Raw genomic sequence first — 22,274 nt, 5'->3', positions numbered from 1 at the left:
TTCTTACATTAACAAAACAGTGATATTTGGATCCATGTAACTGCCTCAGGAGAGAAAAAATGTGAATTGATTTGCTGTTTAGGTTTAGTCTGTTTCCATTGTGTTTTATTTCATATTATATTTTAATTTATTGTTAGTTTACTCTATTTTTATTGCATTTGATAGAAAGTTATAATCAGTTCTGATCTATATGAGAACTGAAAGTATTAAAATAACTTTTTTTATTTTCTTAGGTCATTTTGTATTTGGAGCCCATGCAGATGATTTGGATGTAGGACTGAATAGCAGATTAGTATATCATGTCTCTGGGACAGATGCAGATAAATTTCAAATTAACCAAGACACAGGAGTAGTGAAGTTGGTTCAGAAACTTAGTGATAGTGTTGATGGCTATCACTTTGAAATTCATGCAACAGATAGCGGTTCTAATCCCCTTTCTTCTTCTGCTATAGTAAAAGTGCTACTACAACCCAATCATCTGTTTCCTCGATTCCGGCCTGGTATCAGAAGTTTTAAATTCCCAGAAAATGCAGAGAATATTTTAATAACAAGGGTATCTGCAAGTTCCCATAAAAGTGGAGATTCTGGAAGACTGGTTTATCGAATAGCTGGTGGCAACATGGGTAACGTATTTACTGTTGGAAGCCAAAGTGGAGAAGTCCGTTTGAGTAAGGGTTTAGATCGTGAAACTGTTTCACTATATGAATTATGGGTAGAGGCCCAAGAAGAAGATTCTCCATCTTTAGCTACTGTTATAAAACTAGAAATTCAGATTACTGATGTTAACGATAATGCTCCTGTGTTTGATAAAGATATATACAATGCAACAGTAAGAGAGGAACTGGAGCCACCACTCTTTGTAATTCATATACAGGCAGTTGATGCAGATTTTGGAGAAAATGGTAAGGTAGTATATCAGTTTAGTTCTGTGGAACATGATGAGATACCTTTTTCACTGGATCAAAAATCAGGAAAAATATTTACTACTTCTGTATTAGATCGTGAAGAAAAAGAATTCTATCATTTAGTTGTTGAAGCCATTGACCAAGGATCCCCTCAAAAAACAAGCACAGCTACAGTATTTGTAACTGTATTAGATAAAAATGATAACCCTCCTAGATTTACTCGCTTATTCAGTGCTAATGTAACAGAAAATGCACCAGTTGGAACATTTGTAATTCAAGTTACCTCATCTGACAAAGACATCAATATGAATGCTAATGCTACATATAGTTTCACAGAGAATCCAGGTGGAAAATTCCATATTGATCCCCTTTCTGGTAATGTTACAGTGGCAGGATGGATTGATCGGGAAGCAAAGGATGAATATCTCCTAAAAGTAGCAGCAGTTGATGGGTCTTGGCAGGCAGAAACTCCTCTTACAGTTTTGGTACAAGATGTCAATGACAATGCACCTGAATTTAGTCAACCGATTTATAATTTTAACATTCCTGAACTTCTGCAGAGTGTGTCCTTTGTTGGTCAGGTATCTGCTACTGATAAAGACAAGCATGGTCCAGATTCTATGATAACTTATTCACTCAAAAGACCATCGGACCTTTTTCGAATTGATCCCACTAGTGGTGATGTTCTAAGCAAGCAAGTTTTATATTACAAACGTACTCCAAAAGGCTCTTCTCCTGAAAACAAACATATAGTGCAGGTTGTAGCTAGTGATCATGGAAATCCCCCACTGTCTACAGAAGTTGTTATTGTAGTTACAGTTATTGATTCCAATAACAATGCACCAGTATTTACAAAATCTCATTACTTCTCTCCTGTACCTGAAAATAGCCCCATTGGATTGAATGTTCTTCAGTTAATAGCAAAGGATGATGAAGATGTCGGAATTAATGCAGAAGTGGAATACATGAAAATTGGCAAAAATAAATCAGACTATTTTGATGTTCACAAAACTACAGGTAAGCATAATGGCTGTTGTAAGATTTTTATACTTACAGGGTGAAAAAATTTACATATTTTAATGTAAATTTATATTAAATATATCACTTGCTAATATGGTTTTTGGTTTATTGAATTATTATTTTTTCTATTAAGAAAACAAATAATTAATTAAGAATATCTCCTCTTATCTAATTAATTAAGAATATCTATCTGTGCTTAGGCTCACTCTATACTATATTGGCCATTTTATACTTTTTATTATAATTGCATATTCATGCAATTATAATAAAAGGATAGAGTTTATTACTCTATCCTTTTAGTTGCATATATTTTTCTAATTCCTACAGTCTTAAAATTTAAAAGATTGTAGTTTTTTATTTGGAATTTACTTTGATTAATTGGAGTTGCCAACATGATATGCAACAGAAAGTTTTCCTTGTGAAAAAGTACTATAACAATGGAAATTCTTTGATTAAAGGATAGAAACTTCTGTACAGAATTTGCTTTATATAATATACCAGCAATATCAAACTTGTCCCAGCTTGCATGTAAAAAAATAAAGTGAAACAAATATATAAATGTTTTCATATGCTGTTTAAAAAAAAAATACTAACTAAAATCAATAAATATTCTTTATTGATATTATAAAAAGGCAACAATACTTAAATGTTTCTAATGAGAAGTTTGTTGCTGCATAAATTTATGCACAGTGACATTTATGGTTTTCACTACTGGATGTAGCCAATAAACCATAAAACAATTTTTGCGAAATTAAAAATAATTTGTATTTGAGGGCAAATTTATTTATGTGTGATCGTGTGCCACTATATTTTCTGATACATTGCACTCATGGCACATGTTTATTGGTTCGCTATCACTGTAATATATCAAGAAAAAGACTGTTTGGCAGTTAATTTAAGCATTTTCGAGGAGATTAGGAGTTTGCCTCCTCAATTAGCAGGAAAGACATGCTAGATGTCAAGTATGCACTAACTTGATGTATTGGATGAAGTACAAATATGAGAAGTCTTAGATATGATTGAGGTGTATAAAGCCTTGAATGGTTTGAGCATGCTCAATGCGGATGGGATTCTTCCTCTTGCTCAGAATAATCACCTGAGAGGGCATAAATTCAAATTGAGGAAAGATGATTGTAGGATTGACGTGTGGAAGTTTGCCTTTAGCCAGCGGGTGGTTGATTGCTGGAACAAACTTCCATCTGTCATTGTAGAAGTTGATAGCTTAAATAGATTCAAGGTAGAACTTGACAAACATTTGGAATGAGTGGATGGGTGAAATAAGGATTTTTTTTTTATTTGGCTGATGCTATATAAGCTTGCTTTCTTGCATCATGTGCCTTTGCTAATGTTAATGTTAAAAGCTCATGATGTGTCTTACAAAACATGAATATGAGCTATAGCACAATAAAAACAGAAACCATTCCAAGAGAAACTGAAATTTTGCAGTTATGTTCGACTGTTCTTGGTTTTAAAAATATTTTTATGGAGGAAGTAAATGATTGGCTGGATATGGACAAAATGGACAACCATTCTGAGTTAATAGCATATCTGTGTAAGATACAGATATTTCATCCTTTAACCCTGTATTTTTTTCACAGGATTGAATCGACTCTGCATGACTAACAGCAGTTTGCACTTCACAGTTAGAACTCCTAATATCTGTTGTTAAAAATGGTTTCCTCGAATTGGTTACAGAAAATTCTAGAAATGTCTGTTAATTTTATTGCGCAAAAATTAATGATTAATGAATTTTTGATTATTATATGATAATTATATGCACGTGTTTATTGACATATGTCATGAAAAGATATTGATAGTAAAATCACTTTACTGCCATGCACTTTCCTTCAATTTGATAATGCTCTCTGACTTTGTGACATTGATGTATCATCTGGAATCAAACTGTTTACACACCACTTCACATTTCATGCAGTAGCACTGCTGTTAGTGATGCACTATCCTCAAATCAAAGTGTAGGTTGAAAAAGTCAAAAACAGTTTCCAAATTTGCATGCATTCTCTGGCAGGTCTGAAGTGAGTTTTAACTTTCAAAAATTAATTGAAAGTATATATTTTTAACGTAGAACACTAATTTTTCACAATTGTATTCAGAAAAGATTGAAATTACAGGTGGCATCAAAAAATGAACAATTTTGAATTGTTTTTTTTTGTTGATTTTTCAAATTTTCATGGACACAGAGGAATTTCACATTTTTGCACTACCAACACAGGATTAACTGAAATTAAGTTTGGAAATGCAGACAGTAAATGTTTTTCACTGAAATTTCTAGTATTCTTGAGAGTGAGCCACACATTTTAAATGAAATATGTTTTCTGATGAAGCTCATTTTAATTTAGATGGTTATGTGAAAAAGCTGAATGCCAATTATTGGGCTTTAGAAAATCCTCATATTATTAATGACAGTTCCCTGTGTTGTCAATGAATTTCCAGTATTGACATCTTTGGACCTGTGGTGCATTATAGCCTTAGTTGCTAATGCGCCAATAAAACCCAACAACAAACAAACAATCTTTGGACCTGTGTTCAATGAAAGGACAGTCTCTCTTCTGAAGTTTACCTGGATTTTTTATAGTGACTTTATTCCTTTTCTCAGTTGATAACACTAAAGCTTAATTCTAATAAGATGGCATACGTCCTCATAGAGTAGCTATTGTTTTGGATTTTTTTGAAGGAAGCAAGTACTGTCAAACAGATTTCTTTTTATTTTTTGGAGAGGTTTTATTTGGACACCTCTATTACTCATGTGACTGTTAATATGCATTCAGGTAGAAGCATGCTGATATGCATTATACACTTGAGTGGACAGAAATCATGGGATACCTACCTAATAATGGGTATGCCCACCTTTCGCCCAGATAAGGACAGTCACATGGTGAGGCATTGAGTCCACTAGTTCATGAAAGCGTTCCATGGGTATTTCCATCCATGCTTGCTGCACCGCTGTCCATGATTCCATCGCATTCCTGGGTGGAGGATCCAAAGCTCGAATGGACCTTTCCACAGCATTCCAAAGATGCTCCACAGGATTCAGGTCTTGTGAATGGGGAAGCCATTCCATGGTAGTAAATCTGCAGAATGCTCTTCGAACCATGTTCTAGTCACTACAACTCTGTGGGGAGGTGCATTGTCCTGCTGGAAGAGACCATTGCCCTGTGGGTGCACTATGACAATGAAGGGATGCAGATAGTCTACAAGGATGGATATGTAACCTGGACCTTTCAAAGATGCATCTAGATGTACTAGAGGTCCTAACATGTGCCAGTTGAACATGCCCCAGATCATTACTGACCATCCACCTGCCTGTGACACGACGAGTGCATAGCTTCATGCAATTTTTGCCAGATATGCACCCTCCCATCTGCTCAAAATAATTGGAAACAGGACTCATCAGACTGGGAAACCCATCTCCAATCATCCAAAGTCCAGTGTCAATATTCTTTTGCCCATTTGAGGCGTAGAGTCCTGTGTCGTAGCAATGGGACTCTGGTGGGTTGGCGGCTCCCATAACCTATTGCAGTTAATGATCACCTAATGATCTTGGTGGAGGCATTTCTGGCACCTCCCTCATTGAAGTCGGCAGTGATTTGTGCCAATGTGATACAGATATTGACAGCCACGTTCATCCTCCACCTTTCTCCACCCACAGCACTGTCCACGATGAGATGTTATTCTGGAAATGCCGTGTTCCTGATACACTCTTGATACTGTCAAATGTACCACCTCTGCGATAGAGTGATCCATGCATCGGGCACCCACTATCATTCCTCTTTCAAAGTCAGAATGAGTTAACCTCCTTATATATGTCGTGAGTTAACCTCCTTATATATGTATGAGGAGGTTACATGCAGTGTACCTATATACCTGTGAAGTGGTGGATTCATCCACTAGTCAGAGGGGTGACAGCTTGCCGTTGCCCAGGAACCAGATATCCCATGAATTCTGTCCTTTAGCGTACAGTAGAGCTTTGAAAATCCAAACGTTAATAATTCAAAACATCAATAATCTGAACAATATTATTTTTTTTATGCTAGTGCCTGTAAAATAATTACAGTAAGCACTAGTTATTGCGATCACGTTTCCAAATTGAGTTTTGATTCTATTAAATGGCAATTTGATAAGTGAAAATCGGAGAAATACTGCTATAAAATACTGGAGAAATACTGCTATATGCCACATGCTATAAAAATGAAGATATCAAGCACCAATTTATATTGGTACTTTATATCTTCAAAAAATAAGTAATTATTTTTGTTCAAGGCCTATACATATGTGTTATTGTGGCTGAAAGTTCCATTTGTTTTGTTACCTATGAATAAAAATACATAACTACAACTTAGTGTTTTTATTTCTAAACTTACTAAGCTTTTTTTTTTTTTTTAAGTCTCCAGAACAGTATTTTTGATAAGTTTGAAAATCCAAACAAATCTGAAGTCCGAACGAGCCCCAGTACCAATTAGTTTGGATTATTGATGTTCTACTGTATGTGTATACATAAGTCATTCTAGGAAGACAACACTGGTTTTTGCTTATACATTCAGTCGTTAGTACTGCCCTACCACATAATTTTGTCACTGTTGGTATAATGATGTACATATGTGTCTTTGATATTTGGACAAATAATGGTTGATGGGACCAAAAAACAGCATCAAAATAATGTATGATAGGAATGGTAAAAGTGTAACAGATACAAACATCATTTAGAGAATTGTTTTAAATTTAATTTTAGACTCTTTTTAACAATTTTAATTTTTTACTTTTCATATTTGCTAGTTTTATTTTTACTAAAGATGTAAAATTTGTGAAACAAGAAAGATACAGAATTAATATATATGATATATTTTATTAGGATGGATTACAGTACAACAGCCCCTGATCAGTCACAGAGATCAGAAATATAGTCTACAAGTGCAAGCTGTGGATAAAGGTGTTCCTCCTAAATCTGCTGAAGTTATGGTGGATATTACTGTTACCAGTGAAAATATGTTTAGCCCTTCATTCACAGCTCTTAGCTATCAAGTTGTGATATCAGAAAATGAACCACTAAATTCAGAAGTTGTATCTGTTACTGCAACGGATGAAGATTATGGTAAGCAGTTAGGAAATTATAACAGTATTTAATTGAAAGCCTTAAGCAATCTAGATTTGTAGCAGACTTGCATAGCCAGAATTAGACAGATGAATTCATTTAGGTGTTTAAATTTTAACAAATGGGGATTTAAAAAGAGTAGCATAACTTTAGAACTAATGGTGAACAACAATTAAGCACAAGTGGGAACAGTGTTTTGTGATATGATCAGTCTCCTCGTGATGTGGTTTGGAATGCATTATTTTATTTCATCATTACAATGCCTGAATCTGTGCTATCTGCTATTAAGAGAGTGATGTTATCCCAGGGGCTCACTTCTGGTGAGTATGGGCTTGGCACACCCAGGGTCCTGAGCTGGATATCTTCATTCTTCTCTTCCTTGGTGATTCCCTTCTCTCTTCTCTCTCTCTCTCTCTCTCTCTCTTACTCACTCAGGGTAAGGCGCCTCCATAGCCAGGTGGGCAGGAGCGGCAGTGCGTAGCACACACTTCTTGATTAGACCGGGGTTCGAGCCCTTGACCACCAAATACGGAGGATGCGGAAAGGTCAGGGAATGACCACTGCATATCCCCGGAGCAATATGGCTTTAGTTGCTAATGCTCCTAAAAACCAAATAACAACAACAACACTCAGGGTAACTCAGAAATTTTTTTGGCTGGTGTGGCATAAGCCTCAGGCTTCCTTGCACCATATGGCTAATAATAATAATAATAATAATAATAATATGCCTACTCATTCCATACACGTATGTGATTTAAAAAGCGATGATGGCAATGTATCATGACACTTTTTGCCAGCAAACATGACATTTCTCATTCAACTGATGGACCAAGGCATGATTGAGCGTATGAAACATCGTTATCGCAAAATGTTCATTCCAAAACTTGTTTTCGGCAGAAAATAAATTAGATTTGATAGAGCTTTGGAAAAGCCACATTATAAAAGATGCAATTTTTTATGTCACTGATGCTGGGAATGATTTTCCAGTTCAAACAATACAAAGAAGCTGGAATAAGTTGTGGCCAGAAATATATTCAACTGATACAGAAACCATTCCAAGAGAAACTGAAATTTTGCAGTTATGTTCGACTGTTCTTGGTTTTAAAAATATTTTTATGGAGGAAGTAAATGATTGGCTGGATATGGACAAAATGGACATCAGATGCAAAATTTTAGACGACGATAAAATTGTGCAAAGAGTGATGACAATTTTGGATGATTCTGAACTGAAGAAGAAGAAGAAGAAAACATTGCTGCTAATGGAACAACAAACATAATTAGCCACTGTGACGCTGAAACTATGTTGTCAAAGTGCATTAAGTTAGGTCAAGGTACAAGAAGAAGCAAATGCTACGCAAGTGTTACTTTTTTATAAAATTCGTAACATTGCCTCCCAAAAGGCTCGAGGGTTAATGAAACAAAAGAAATTGACTGACTTTTAGAAAAGAAATTTAATTATGTAATATTGTTTTCTCTTAAATTTCTTTAATGATATTAGAACAAAGTTGTATGTATGTAATATTGTTTTCTCTTAAATTTCTTTAATGACATTAGAACAAAGTTGTATGTAATATTGTTTTATCTTAAATTTCTTTAATGACATTAGAACAAAGTTGTATGTATGTAATATTGTTTTCTTATAAATTTTTTTATGACGTTACTAAACCAGTGTGTCAAAATATTAAAAATAGGTATGTATGTCTAGATAGCTATCTATACTATGATTTTTTGATGACCCGGTAAAAAATAAATAATTATTAAAGTTTAATTAAATTTCATTAGGTTATGTTATAAACAAGTTAGATGACCCAGTCTATTGTATATATAATGTTTTTAATGTACATATTCTATTATCCGTCACAGTCTCGGTCCCCTACCCTGGCGGATAATCAAAGTTCTACTGTAGCTATTTTGCATCTGCATTCATACATGAGGAATTCTTTAGGAGCAGAAGCTAAATAATTTTGTCATTTAGCTCTCCATCATTAGCTCCCTGTTTGGAAGCTAAATTGATTTTAGTTTCCAACAGAGAACTAAATAATTTTGTGATACTGAGATGAAGGTGGAAAATAAATTGTTGAAGCTAAAAGTAAATAAGACACCTAGAGCAATGGGATCTATTCAGTTGTATTAAGAGAGGCAGCAAAAGAAGCAAACAAACCTTTAGCCATAATTATGAGAACATCCTTGTGGGATGTCCCTATGGACTGGAGATGTGTGAATGTCTCTGCAATTCACAAAGGGGGATCAAAGAGTTGGAGTGAGTAATGGAGTCCCTGTTAAAGAAGCAATACAAAAACATCCAGACAAGAATGCAGTTATATGGAAATCACAGTATGGATTTGCTAAGGGACAATCTTGTATAACCAATCTGATTAGATACTCTGACACAGTAAAAAAGGAACTGAATGCAAAAAATAATTTTGACATCATACACTTAGATTTCTGAAAAGATTTTGATACTATTCTGCATGAAAGATTGCTTTATAAATTGGAACAGTGTGGAATTAGGGGGAAGTTACTGCTGTGGATAAAAGGATGGTTGAGTAGGAGAAGACAGTGGTTCTTGGACCAATGGGCTCAGAATTGAACCCTGGGGGATGCCACTATTAGTGGAATTCCCCCCCCCCCCCCAGTTCAATTCTGAGCCCATTGTTTTCAGTATTTATTAATGATATTGATGGAAGCATATTAGGCTTAATGTCTAAGTTTGAAGATGATACAAAGGTTAGTAGGATGGTTAATGACAGTAATCAGGACCATACAACAAGATCTATAAAGTTTAGGCAGATGAGCTGAAAAGCAGAAATTGAAGTTTAACATTGACAACTGCAAAGTGCTTAATATGAGTAGCCTTAATTCCAGAATAACATACCAACTGTGTAGTACCATACAATGTGGTGGAAAATGAAAAAGACTTGGGTGTGACTGACAAAGAAGTTCTCTGAGCAGTGCAGATTTTTTTTTTTTACTGCTAGAACAGCTTATAAGATTTTATAAATTTTGGCAGCAGGGATAATCCTATTATAGGATTATTATAGGAGGTGATTATCCTATTATACAGGGTGTTCATTTTAAAATGCAACTTATGTGTCGCTTCATAATATTTATTATAATAACAACCAAATATATAAAACACAATGAAATAATTACCCAAATACAGTTAACAAAAGATGCTGGAAGTGCTCACTGTTCTGCTGAATGCAAGCATATACTCCTGTAATCATATTCTGTGCCACTTGAAAAAGAGTTGTTTGATTTATTCTTACAATAGCTTCTGATTGCTGTTTGTTTTCAATGGTGTGTGTGTTGTCATGAAAAAGTCTTTGAAATGGAGTGACAGAAAAAAATCTGGTGGAGATAGGTTGGGAACCTATGGGACCATAAACTGTGTGAAATCAACTGTTCTCCAGAAAATTCTTGCAATAATTCCATGGTCATTCACTTGATATGGCAAGTGGCCTTGCTAAAATAAGAAATACCTCTCATTGACCTCAAGCAAAGTGATAAAGCGCATTAAAATGTTTTGATAATGTTTTGATGTCACAGTGTCAAAAATATTGAACTGAATCCTGCACTGTAAGAATGCACACCAAATGCCAGTTTTAATCAAATACAATTAACTTTCATGATATGCATGGGGATTGTTCAAACTCTGTAATTGATCGTTCTCACTATTAACATAGCCACTCAGATGAAACCATGCTTTGTTGAAAAAAAAAAAGTTTGATCTTATCAAGAAAGACTTCAGTTCTGCAAATTGCAGAAACTAGGCATCTGCAAGGAGATCTAATTGAGGTGTTCAAGACTTTGAATGGATTGAGTAAGCAAAATGTTGATGGCATCCTTACTCTTGCTGAGAGTATATGTATAAGGAGGTATAAATTAAACTGTAGAAAGATGATTGAAGTTGTTAGTTTGAATAAATTTAAGGAAGAATTAGAAAAAATATTACAGGGGATGGACAGATGATGTGGGAAGTTTTTTTTTTTTTTTTCTTTGCTGATTTTGTATAAGCTTGCTTCCTTGCATCATTTGCCATTTCTAAATGCTAATTCTAATGCTACAATTTCAAACAAGAAGATGGTTGGAGATGTAAATTTTATTTTGTAGTCTTGCTGTGTTTTTGGAGGGACTGTTGAAGATCAACACACTGCACAGAGAGGAAAAATCTATTTTGCATATTTTGGATTACATTCAACTGATTTTCAAGTACATCTATTTAGAATAGTGCATAAAAATTATATATACCCAAAATGTAATTCAAGGTTGCATACATTGCCTAACTTGTTTTTTATGTAAAATTTATTAAAAAATGCCTAGGAACCAGCATGAAATAGGCATATCCTTCTGTAATAGTATCATTGAACTAACAAGTTTTTTTTTTTTGCAGGGGTTTTTATATGTCATGTGTGTTAAAAGTACTAAATTGGGAAATCCGAACTTTGTGCTGTTATTAAGTATCAGCAATTGCAGGGCATGTTTACAACAGAGATCCATGCTGATCTAGTAACACTCAGGGACTCAGCTCATTCCACTTATTCCACTTTAATTCAAGTTTAATCACCACTTTAATCAACTTTAGTCTAAGCACCTGGGGCTTGCCTGGAGACATATCATTCTACTACCCAAGAAATTGTGTGTGTTGCTTAGCCAACAGGCAAGGTGATGGCTTCCATTTTTTGGGATGGTTAAGGGGCAGATCTTGTTGATTACTTTGAGCATGGAACCACAATCCTAGGCCACTATTGTACACAATAGTGAAATTGTGCGAAGTTGCATCATTGTGTCCTTTTCCACTAGGAAAAGATGTCCACTTTTGCAATATCTCAAGGTACTGAGTTTAAAATCCTCAGTTACTCCCTTATTCTCCAGCTCTGGATCATAATGATTTTTTCCTCTTTCCAAAATTAAAGGAGCACCTTTGTGGACAAAGATTTCACTCGTATGAAGAGGTGATGTGTGCTGTGAGAGATTAGATTATAAGAGTATATTGACTTCTTTTATACAGCCTAAAAGGACCTGAACCCTATTGAGAAGAGGACATTGCTGTTCAGAGAATCTATGTTAAACACAAAAATTAATGCTTTTTTCAAAAATTGTATTTCTTCATAGTAATTCGGTGTACTTTTTGACACCCTCATAAATTCATCAAGGTAGCTTGCTACTAGTCAGCATGATGTGATGGTGATTCCTCATTCTTCATTCATTGATATCTCCCCCAAATGTATCAGATATGGTCCCAGGTTGAGCTGTTTGTGACTTTTGCTGCTTATATGGAAATAATAGAGGTATGCTATCCTCCATAAAACAAAAATCACAGGCACATTTGATAATATTCTTTTTATTATCAGTTTTTTATGAACTGATATGGGATTTTAAGTAGCTATTCCTTAGCACGAGCATTATTTCCTGCCTTTATGCTCATATTTATAATTGGGTGTACTGCACACAGTTATAAATATAAAGGTAAAAAGTTATATTGAGAGTCCAATATAACTGTATATATGAGCTGTAATCTAAAGGGTTCATATAGGAGAAAAAAGGTTATAGTGCAGTAAGAAACCAGTGCACCAGTCTCAATATAAAGGAAACCGAAGGGATAAGTCTTTCAACAAAGTCTGAGTGATTGGGTTCTATTACTGTTGTAAGGCCTGTGGCTCATTGAATATTTCCTATATTTTTAAGTTTCCTGTATAGCTCATACATCCTATTATTGTTTCTGCTAATATGCTACTTAAACTATCTAAGGTACATGCGGCTGCCTCCGTGCATAGCACACGCTTCTTGATTAGTCCGGGATTCGAGCCCATGACCACCAAATACGGAGGATGTGGAAAGGTCAGGGAATGACCACCGCATATCCCCGGAGCAATATGGCCTTAGTTGCTAATACTCCTAAAAACCAAACAAACAAACAAACAATAAGATACATGCTGCACCTATGGATAGAAATGCTCTGTGACCATTGGTCATGGGGCATTTCTTTCTTAAGGTTGTACCATCTTTTACTGTTTCATGCTTGATGGGACCCTATTAGCAACATGAAATATATATGAAATAAATATAGACATTGAAGCAGATATGCTGGCCATCAGGCATCTCTGCATGGGATCCATTCAAATAAGTTAAATCTGAATGTTTGGTAACTTGTTTTTGTATGTTGTTGTTAGTTGTTGTTATTTGGTTTTTTTAGGAGCATTATCAACTAAGGCCATATTGCTCCAGGGATATGCGGTGGTCATTCCCTGACCTTTCTGCATCCTCCGTATTTGGTGTCACGGGCTCGAACCCCGGTCTAATCAAGAAGCATGTGCTACGCACTGCTGCTCCTGCCCACCTGGCTACGGAGGCACCTGTTTTTGTATGTCTATGTAAAGTATTTATATAGCATGAACCAGAGTTCTAATGCTCAATACATTCTATGCCAATATCAATATTTATAAAAGAATAAGAGAAGTTTACCTCAATATGATACTTAGAACACTTCCGTATGATACTCTCCAGCAATTAAAATGAAAAAAAAATCGAAAAACTTACATTACAGTCAAAAATATTTAAAAATCAATTGAACACAATTAAAAATCAATTTAAAATCAAGTAAAAAATTTATCTAATGAAAAAATTGCAAAGCAATTTTCCTTCCTTGTTTTGCAATTTTTTGTTAAATTATTTTTTTACTTGATTTTTAATTTTTAATTGTGTTTAAATTGATTTTTAGTTATTTTTTACTGTAAGTTTTTCAATTTTTTTTGTTTTAATTGCTGGAGAGTATCATACAGAAGTGTTCTACATATCATATTGAGGTAAACTTCTCTTATTCTTTTAGAAAGTAAAGTATTTATGTAAATCAAATTTGTCTTACTGTTGTATTGTGTAAGAACTGAGTTAATAACTCAGATTTCTTTCTTTATTTATTTAAATTGTAATAAATTTATGGAATTAGTACTGTTGATTATTATTTGTGAAGGGTTATTCCTTGTTGTATTCGTTACTTTAGCATACAAGATTGATAATTTTTTAAAATATTTTTATTTGAATTTTTTTGAATAGCTTTGATCTTTAGGGATGTATATGTACAAACCTGTTTCTGTTCTTATTCAAAACAAATAACAAAAAAGTATATCTTATATTATATGTAATGCTACATAAAATTATAAAATTATTACTACTGAGGTTATATTTTTCTTTTATTATTATTTTTTTTTCAATTAGGGTTGAATGGTGAACTGGTCTACTGGATTGTTTCTGGAAATGAAGGAGAACATTTTCACATTGGACATTCTACCGGATCAATTACTATTATAAAGTCATTAGACTTTGAGACCACAAAAATATATCATTTAAATATATCTGCATCTGATAGGGGTTTCTACAACAAAAATACTAGTGCCTTATTGACTGTTGTTGTTACTGATGTTAATGATAATCCACCTCTCTTTAATTCTTCTCACTTTGATGCATTTATTTATGAAAATGAACCTCCAGGAACACACATAACACAGCTGAGTGCTCAGGATGCTGATTCAAGCCGCAACAGTGTTATTCAGTATTCCATTATTGATGGAAGTGGCAAAAGCTTTTTTAATATTGATAGCAGCAATGGAGCCTTGACCTCTAAAGTAACTTTTGACTATGAACAGAAAACGGAATATAGTATAAAAATTATAGCTAGCAATCCTGGTACAACTCAGTTTAGTTCTACTGTTGTCAATATACATATTTTGGGTAAAAATGAATTTTATCCTCATTTTGTTCAGCCAGTTTTTCAGTTTACCATTAGTGAGTCAGCTCAAGTCGGAACTTTTGTTGGTACTCTGCAGGCAGTGGATGAAGATAATGGGTTAGATGGTACCATATATTTCCTTCTTGTTGGTAGTAGCAATAGCCGGGGTTTCCAAATAAATTCTAGAACTGGAGCTATTAAAGTAGCACGAAAACTTGATCGTGAATCTCAATCTCGAGTTGTCCTCACTGTCATGGCTAAAAATGCAGGAAGTATTCGTGGAAATGATACAGATGAAGCTCAAATTGTGATTAGTATCCAAGATGGCAATGATCCGCCAGTATTTTCAAAATCTGTGTATGAGACTCACGTCAGTGAAGCTGCATCTATTGGTACTTCTGTGATTACAGTATCTGCAGTTGATAAGGATGTCCATCCCAGTAACAATCAGTTTTCTTATTCAATTCTTGAAGGAAATGTTGGAAAAGTGTTTGTTATTGATCCTCAATTAGGAGTAATTCAAACATCTGGCATTTTAGACAGAGAAACAATCAAGTCATATAACTTAACTGTTGTTGCAACAGATAATGGAAGCCCTCCACAGTCAGGTAAAGCACTAGTTAAGTTGTTTATAGATGATATAAATGACAATGGGCCAGTATTCACTCCTCCTGATGTAGTTGGGTATGTAGCTGAGAATGAACCAGCTTTTACAAGTGTAATGACTCTAAGCGTCACAGACCCAGATCTTCCTCCTAATGGTGCACCCTTTCAGTATTCTTTGGCAGGAGGAGACCATGCCACTTTCTTTGAAGTAGATACACTTACTGGTTTGGTAAAGACCCTCAAAAATATTGACAGAGAAATTACACCACAGCTTAATTTTATGGTTGAAGTTCAAGATAGTGGTACACCTCAAATGAAATCACGTCATCCTATACGTGTTATTGTACTTGATAAAAATGACAGTCCATCCATTCCTAGACCACTTACTATCTTTGTGTGGGTGTTTAACAATTTCTTTCCTGGAGATAAAATAGCAGATGTACATCCTTTGGATCCTGATACAACAGGACATTATCAGTGTTCTTTATTGGATGGCGATAGCTCAGTTTTTCGTATACCTTTAAATTGTGATTTGCATGTGAATAAACTCCATGATCCTCAAAATTATACAATAACTGTGAGTGGTAATGATGGCAAACATGCAAATGTAACTTCAACTATCAAAGTTAAATTCCTTAGTTTTGATAATGGTACAGTGGACAATAGCATAACTCTGAGAGTGTGGAACCATTCAGCTGATGATTTCCTTACCTTCCGATTTGATCAGTTTCAGAAAGTTCTTGAAGGAATGTTTAAGGTATGTTAATTGTTTTAAAGTAATTAAGTTTTTTTATGTAAAACAACTTTTGCTTTGATTTACTTAGCTCTTGGTGTAGAATTTATTATTTATGTATTCATGCTTTTAATGATTTAATCTATAATCTGTTATGCACTATCAAAACCATTATTGGATATATATCTCTTTATGAAATTCACCTCGCATCTTCCATCTACAAAGATAAATCATGTTGTTTGAAGAGTCTCAACCTGGAACCAAGTTTATGATATTAAACAGAATTTAATGAATTAATTTTTAAATATGAAATTAAGTAACTGATGCACATATGCAAATGACTAACTGACATTGTAAAATATATTATTATATGCACAACAATAACAATTGAATGAATAGTGTAATGGATGAGTTCCATGTGTCTTTTTGTACACTTCCAGGTGATCCAATTCAATGTGATCCTTTCCTGGCTTTCTTATTTCTTTTCTTTTATTTGCTCCTTTTGACAGAAAAATTTAACGAATGATATAAATGAGAAATAGAAATAAAAAAGCATGTCACTGGGAGGGAATTTACTGATTAAATAAACTAACCACAACATTTAACTGGCACCCTTATTTTTGACCTTTATATTATTTATATTTTTAATTTGGCAATAAAATATTTTTAAAAATTTGACTTTATTGAAAGATATTTAAGGATGTGTGCTGGTAAATATTATGAGTTAGCATTATAGTTATAAATTTAGTGTTCTTTTTTAAAAAATCCATATGCAGGGTGGTATGCTAGGTTCGGTCAGCTTGTAATACTTTATAATTAAATATGAGCTTTCCTTACTTAATACTATATGCACATAACTATCTATTAACATCACATATGTATATAAATACATTTAGAAAGTATTCCTCTGTGTTAAATTTTTTTCAGATGTTTTGACAGAAGTCCAAATTGACTTTTGTAAAATACTTTACAGCACAAATAATAACGCATATTTTTATGGGCAGCACTTTTTTAGACTTATTGAAATTCTGATAAGTTTGAATGTTGAAGAATTTCAATCAGTTAAAAAACTGACACCAGTATCATCCACAATGAGATTTCAGTGTAGCTCCACTTAGAAAATGTGATATAATGAAGGAAACGGAAGACGATTTTTTATTGATATAATATTAATATGTATTATAACTAGTATTATAATTATCTTATATTCCAGCATATAAGTTGACCACTAGTTTTTACCTTAAAAATTTGTGCTTAGTCCTATATTTGCCATATAAAATAATTCCCTTTTTTAGCATCATCTTTCATACCTCACATAGTGCTGAATTATGGTAAAATCTGCATTAAGAACTACTGTCTACTTTTCAATCCAATTATTTCTGCTCTTTCTTTCTTTTAAATATTTGTGTTATGACATTTTGTTATACTATACAGTAAACTGTAAAGAGAGCGGTAAGATATTCCTACAGTAACCCCTTATGTAGCATGTCACAAAAGTAAATCTAGAGGCACAGACGATGATGTGGAATCGCTTTTATTGATGCTATATATGTGCATGTGAGGACTTTGATTATATAGTCAAGACATTCCTCATTGTCTGTTTGGTACTGTATTAATAATTAGTTTCTCTCTGAACAATTCCTCAAGGTGGAAGTGAGTTAGCTATTATAAATTGACAATTTCAAAAAGTAAACCTGAAATCATAACTTCTGAAGAATTTGTCCATCTTCTACATCTAATGTAGAAGATGGACAAATTCTTGGGTTTTAAAAGTTGAGTAACAGTGTAATAAAATTTACAATTAATTGTAAATTTTATTATACTGTTACTCAACAAAAAATTACAAAAATTTACATTAATAAAATTTACAATTTATTACATGTAAAAATATATATGCCAATTCATGTCTTTCTAATCCTAAGAAAATAACTTCAGGCTTAAGATTTTATACACAATGTATAAGTTGACCTTAAAATTGTAGAAATTTTTTTAGTGTTTCAGTGGTCAGTTTATATGGTAATAGTTACAGCACAAATTAATATTATATTAGCTGTTACAATTAAAACTGAATATGTAGGTTTATTTTTAATTGTAGCTAGCTCCTTTAAATGTTGCTGTTGCTCCCATTTACATGCAAAGTAGTCTGACTATGTGTATATATGTGAATATACAGAATAAACGCACAGTCTATGAAAAGCAAGTCCAACTAGGACCCATGTTTCATGGTAGGGTGTTGGACTGATGGTTTTTATGGACAGTATTTTGCAAGAGAAGAAAGGACATCCTTGATAACATCATTCTTCTAAAATTGGTCTAATTTTATGGCCTGCCACAAAGTTTGGCACACAATGGATTAGTCTAATTTGAGATGTATTTTAACCCAATAGAACCATTGTGGGATGAAGTGGAAAGATGTTTATGGCTTGTCTACAGAAGCTAATGTCACTTAAAAATTAAAAACTGTCTTGCCATAAGAATGGCAAAATATTTCCATTGACATCTTGTCATAAATTGGTGGAAGTGTCCCATGAAAACTACATGCTGTATTACAGGCCAAAGGGAGTCCTATACAGTATTAGAATCTGTAAATGATTTATATCTTTTCTTTTAGTGTTACAATACTTTTGGTAGTGTATGTAATGTAGATTTCTAATCTGTATAGCAGAAGCACTCAACCTTTCTAAGGTTAGGAGCTAATTTTCAGTTTCCACTTACATGGCAGTCAACCATTTGCAAAGTAGTCTTATATCAAATTTGATTTATTCAGTGAGGATCTATAGTTAAAATAATAAAAAAATTAAATAATTTATTATTATATTTTAAAATGAATAATAAACACTTGACTTCACAATATTCTTAAGCAAAGCATTTTTTTTTTATCAGTGTCTAAAGGGAAGGTAAAAAATAAGAAAAAAGTTGAATCTGAAATGAGTGGTCACTTAAACAAGAAAGAATAAGAAAATTAAGAAAAAAATAAGCGTTATTGAAGTGTATAGTTAAATTTGTGATAAATACAACTCAGAATAGAAAAGAAAGTAAGTAATGAACAAAGTAGCAAGAAAAAGATGCTAAAACCTTTTGAGGAAAAAAAAGGTGCTATAGGAAGAATATAGTTTCTTGCTATGCATTTGTAAACCTAATGGCAAATGAGAAATAAAAAGAAGAATACAGAAAAGTAAAAAGTAAAGGAAATGTAGAAAAAATAGGAAGGCTCAGGCAGTTTGGGGCCTTGAATTGTGTTCTGAGAGTATGAATTACAAATTTAAAAGAAATGTGAAAATAAGAATAATAAATAACAAATACAAGTATTAAACAAAATAAAAAAAATGGCAGTCATATACTGAATGTCAAGCAGCATACATAGTTGTACATCATACAATGTATAATATATGCAGAATGTACAAACCTAGAAAATGAAATGGGGGAAGAAAATTAACTAAAGACCATGTTGATATTGAAATATAAAAACAATTACCCAAGGATAAGCCAAAACTAGTTAGAAATTTTATTTATATCAATATGATCAGGTAATATTTTTTTACAATTGATGATATTAAGAGCTTTATCAAAGTGATACTGCAGATAAGTTAAGGGAAAAGAATTGCAATAAGTTTAAGGTAGAATTTTCTAATGTTATAAAATATTGAAATCATTACAAATAGTGGCAATCCTGATACATTGAGAAAATATGATATTAGAATGAACACTTTTAGAAATATTAGATAGCCAGTGAGAAAAATTAACAAAATCAAAATTAAAGAAATTGCATTTATTATAAAGATTAATAATAGCACGCCCATTATCAATGTTAATGTCCAGAGCTAAATAATTGTCTTTTTGATTATAAAAATTAGTTTTTTCCAAAGTAAGCTCCAGGGGGATAAAGATGGCCAAAGCCCTTGAGAAAATTTGGACAGTTGAGCACACATAGATCATCAATACATGTATATCTAAATAAAAGAATGTCCTACAGAAAAGAGACTTCAGACCAGTAGAGATATAAGTTAGCAACAATACACAAAGTAGGACTGCCCATAGGTGTGAATCCTTGAATTTTCTGGTAAACCAAATTACCATCAAAGACAGTTATCGAAAACACACAGATTAACAAGATTATTCCAGTGTGTAGCATTGCATTTAATTACATGTTTATAATTCTGATATATTTCTGGTATAACTGTTTTTGGATTAGACAGAGTGATGTTGGTGAAAAGACTATCAAAATCAAAAGTTTGAATATCTGCAATTTTACAAGAGTGTAAGGTATCAAAAACTGATAGATTATTAAGTATTATTTTATTATTAGGTAAAATTCTCATGATAGATTTAAGTAATTGCCCCATTGTTTCTCCAGGTATCTGAGCCATAACTGTTTTTTCAAAGATAATAAAGATCTTTCACAAAACACCTGGTGTTTTGTGAAATTTAGGAATAAAATATACAAAAGGAAATTATAATTATTTATATTTAATTTTGATTTCTTATTTAATACCAATAATTTTTTGGTAATAATACTGAGAGTGGAAAAGACAAGTTTGTAAGTATCACTGGACTGAAGCTCTTTTTTAAGATATCAGCATAAAAAGCTTTACAGATGAAAGCAAAATTATTGGAAGCTTTGTTAACAGGAGAATGATAAAATGTTTTTGTAATTGTATTTTGCAATTTTTGTAATTTTGGCAAAATTGTAGTACCTGAAAGATTTATGATGGAAAGATTTAGAGTAATTTTTGAATAGTTATCAGTAAGATCAGAGGAAACAATATTGATCCACAGCTGAAAGGCTTCAACAGGTGTATTGTTTTTATAGGCCAAGGAAATACAATATCCTAAAAGGTCCTGATAGAGTTGTTTCTTAAAATTAACTTTTTGGATTAACATAAAGACATCCAAAGGAAAGAATTTCTTGAAGTTCAGGATGAGTTATAATACTCAAATCTCTAGAAATAATGTAACCAAAATTGGGATCAGTGAATGATTGAAAATTTTGTTGTTTGCAAATACAGTTGTCCAAATTAAAGGTGTTAGCACATAAATTAGTTGCTATTGTTTTATAATTACAAGAAATTAAGCCAAAGGATCTAGAATGTTTATATTTAACTTTAATATAAGTATTTTGGCAATCAGTAGGAAATAGATTATTGTGTGAATTAATAAATTTGTTAAAATTAATATGGCCCATAAATTTATATTGAAATTTCAAGAAAATAATAGAATGTTTATGCTAAAGATTACTAAGCCGAGTTTAAGCTTGAATTTGTGAATGTTATTTACAAGATGAAAAAGATGTCTGGACTTAAAGTGAGAGGTATGAATAAACATATACAAGGCTTTGAGTATGCTGTACTTAATGCTTTTGATGAGAATAAAAACTAGATTATATATAGATTGTGCATCAATATGATCATTGTCCCATTCATTTAGTACAAGAGAAAAATTACCCTATTTAGGTTTATTTATGCTTTTTTTTTTAATTTTGTCTTTGGATTTATTGTATGATCTTTTAGTTTGTCATTTAATAAGATATTTGACAATTTGAAATTTGTTATAAATACAAGTATCTTAATTAGTAATAAACTGATGATTAAATTTATTGTCAAGTCCATAAGGATATAGAGTTTTAAATTTATTTATTTATTTATTTATATATATTTGGAAATATGTGTGAAAATATGTATATATATTTTTTGCACATATTTCTACATGTGGAAATATATATATATATATATATATATATTATTCCACATGTAGCTTAAGTTATCATATATATTTTGATATTGGAGTATTCCAATACTTATTTCTCAATTTTCTTCAACAGCCTCTTGGATCGGTAATCATTTATGGTATTGCAAGTGTTGATAATCACATAGAGATTACTATGGCTATAAGGAAGTCATCACAAGCTTATTATTCTCCAGAGGAAGTCCTCCCTATGCTACATAACAAGTTACCACTATTACGAGAAGTTACAGAAAACAGGGAAATAACATTGGGCTACAACCCATGTGAAAATTCTCCTTGTCAAAATAAAGGTGCTTGTAGCACTTATTTGGAAATGCAGCAGTCATTATCTATTGTGGATTCTCCAGCCTTAGTGTTCACATCTCCTCGTGTCCTTCGTCAGTTTGTATGTCAGTGTCCCCAAGGATTTTCAGGACCTAGCTGTCAATATCAGCA

The 22,274-nt window shown here is 32.8% G+C and overlaps 1 protein-coding gene across 1 annotated transcript in view; it reads left to right on the top strand.

Moving 5' to 3' along the window:
• The window catches only part of ft (cadherin-related tumor suppressor fat), a 371,857-nt gene extending 353,518 nt beyond the window's left edge, over positions 1 to 18,339 (top strand). Inside the window, exons 8-11 of the mRNA XM_090383163.1 lie at positions 234 to 1,922; positions 6,793 to 7,032; positions 14,248 to 16,121; positions 18,193 to 18,339. Of these exons, the coding sequence (XP_090239289.1) occupies positions 234 to 1,922; positions 6,793 to 7,032; positions 14,248 to 16,121; positions 18,193 to 18,339 (3,950 nt within the window). The remainder of the gene's footprint in view (positions 1 to 233; positions 1,923 to 6,792; positions 7,033 to 14,247; positions 16,122 to 18,192) is intronic.
• The last annotated feature ends 3,935 nt before the right edge of the window (positions 18,340 to 22,274 follow it).

Source organism: Mastigoproctus giganteus, chromosome 10 (assembly GCF_048544385.1).
Source record: "Mastigoproctus giganteus isolate SK-2022 chromosome 10, ASM4854438v1, whole genome shotgun sequence".
Taxonomy (NCBI): domain Eukaryota; kingdom Metazoa; phylum Arthropoda; class Arachnida; order Uropygi; family Thelyphonidae; genus Mastigoproctus; species Mastigoproctus giganteus.
The sequence above is the reverse complement of the archived record's forward strand: the minus strand, read 5'-3'. Positions and strand labels throughout refer to the sequence as shown.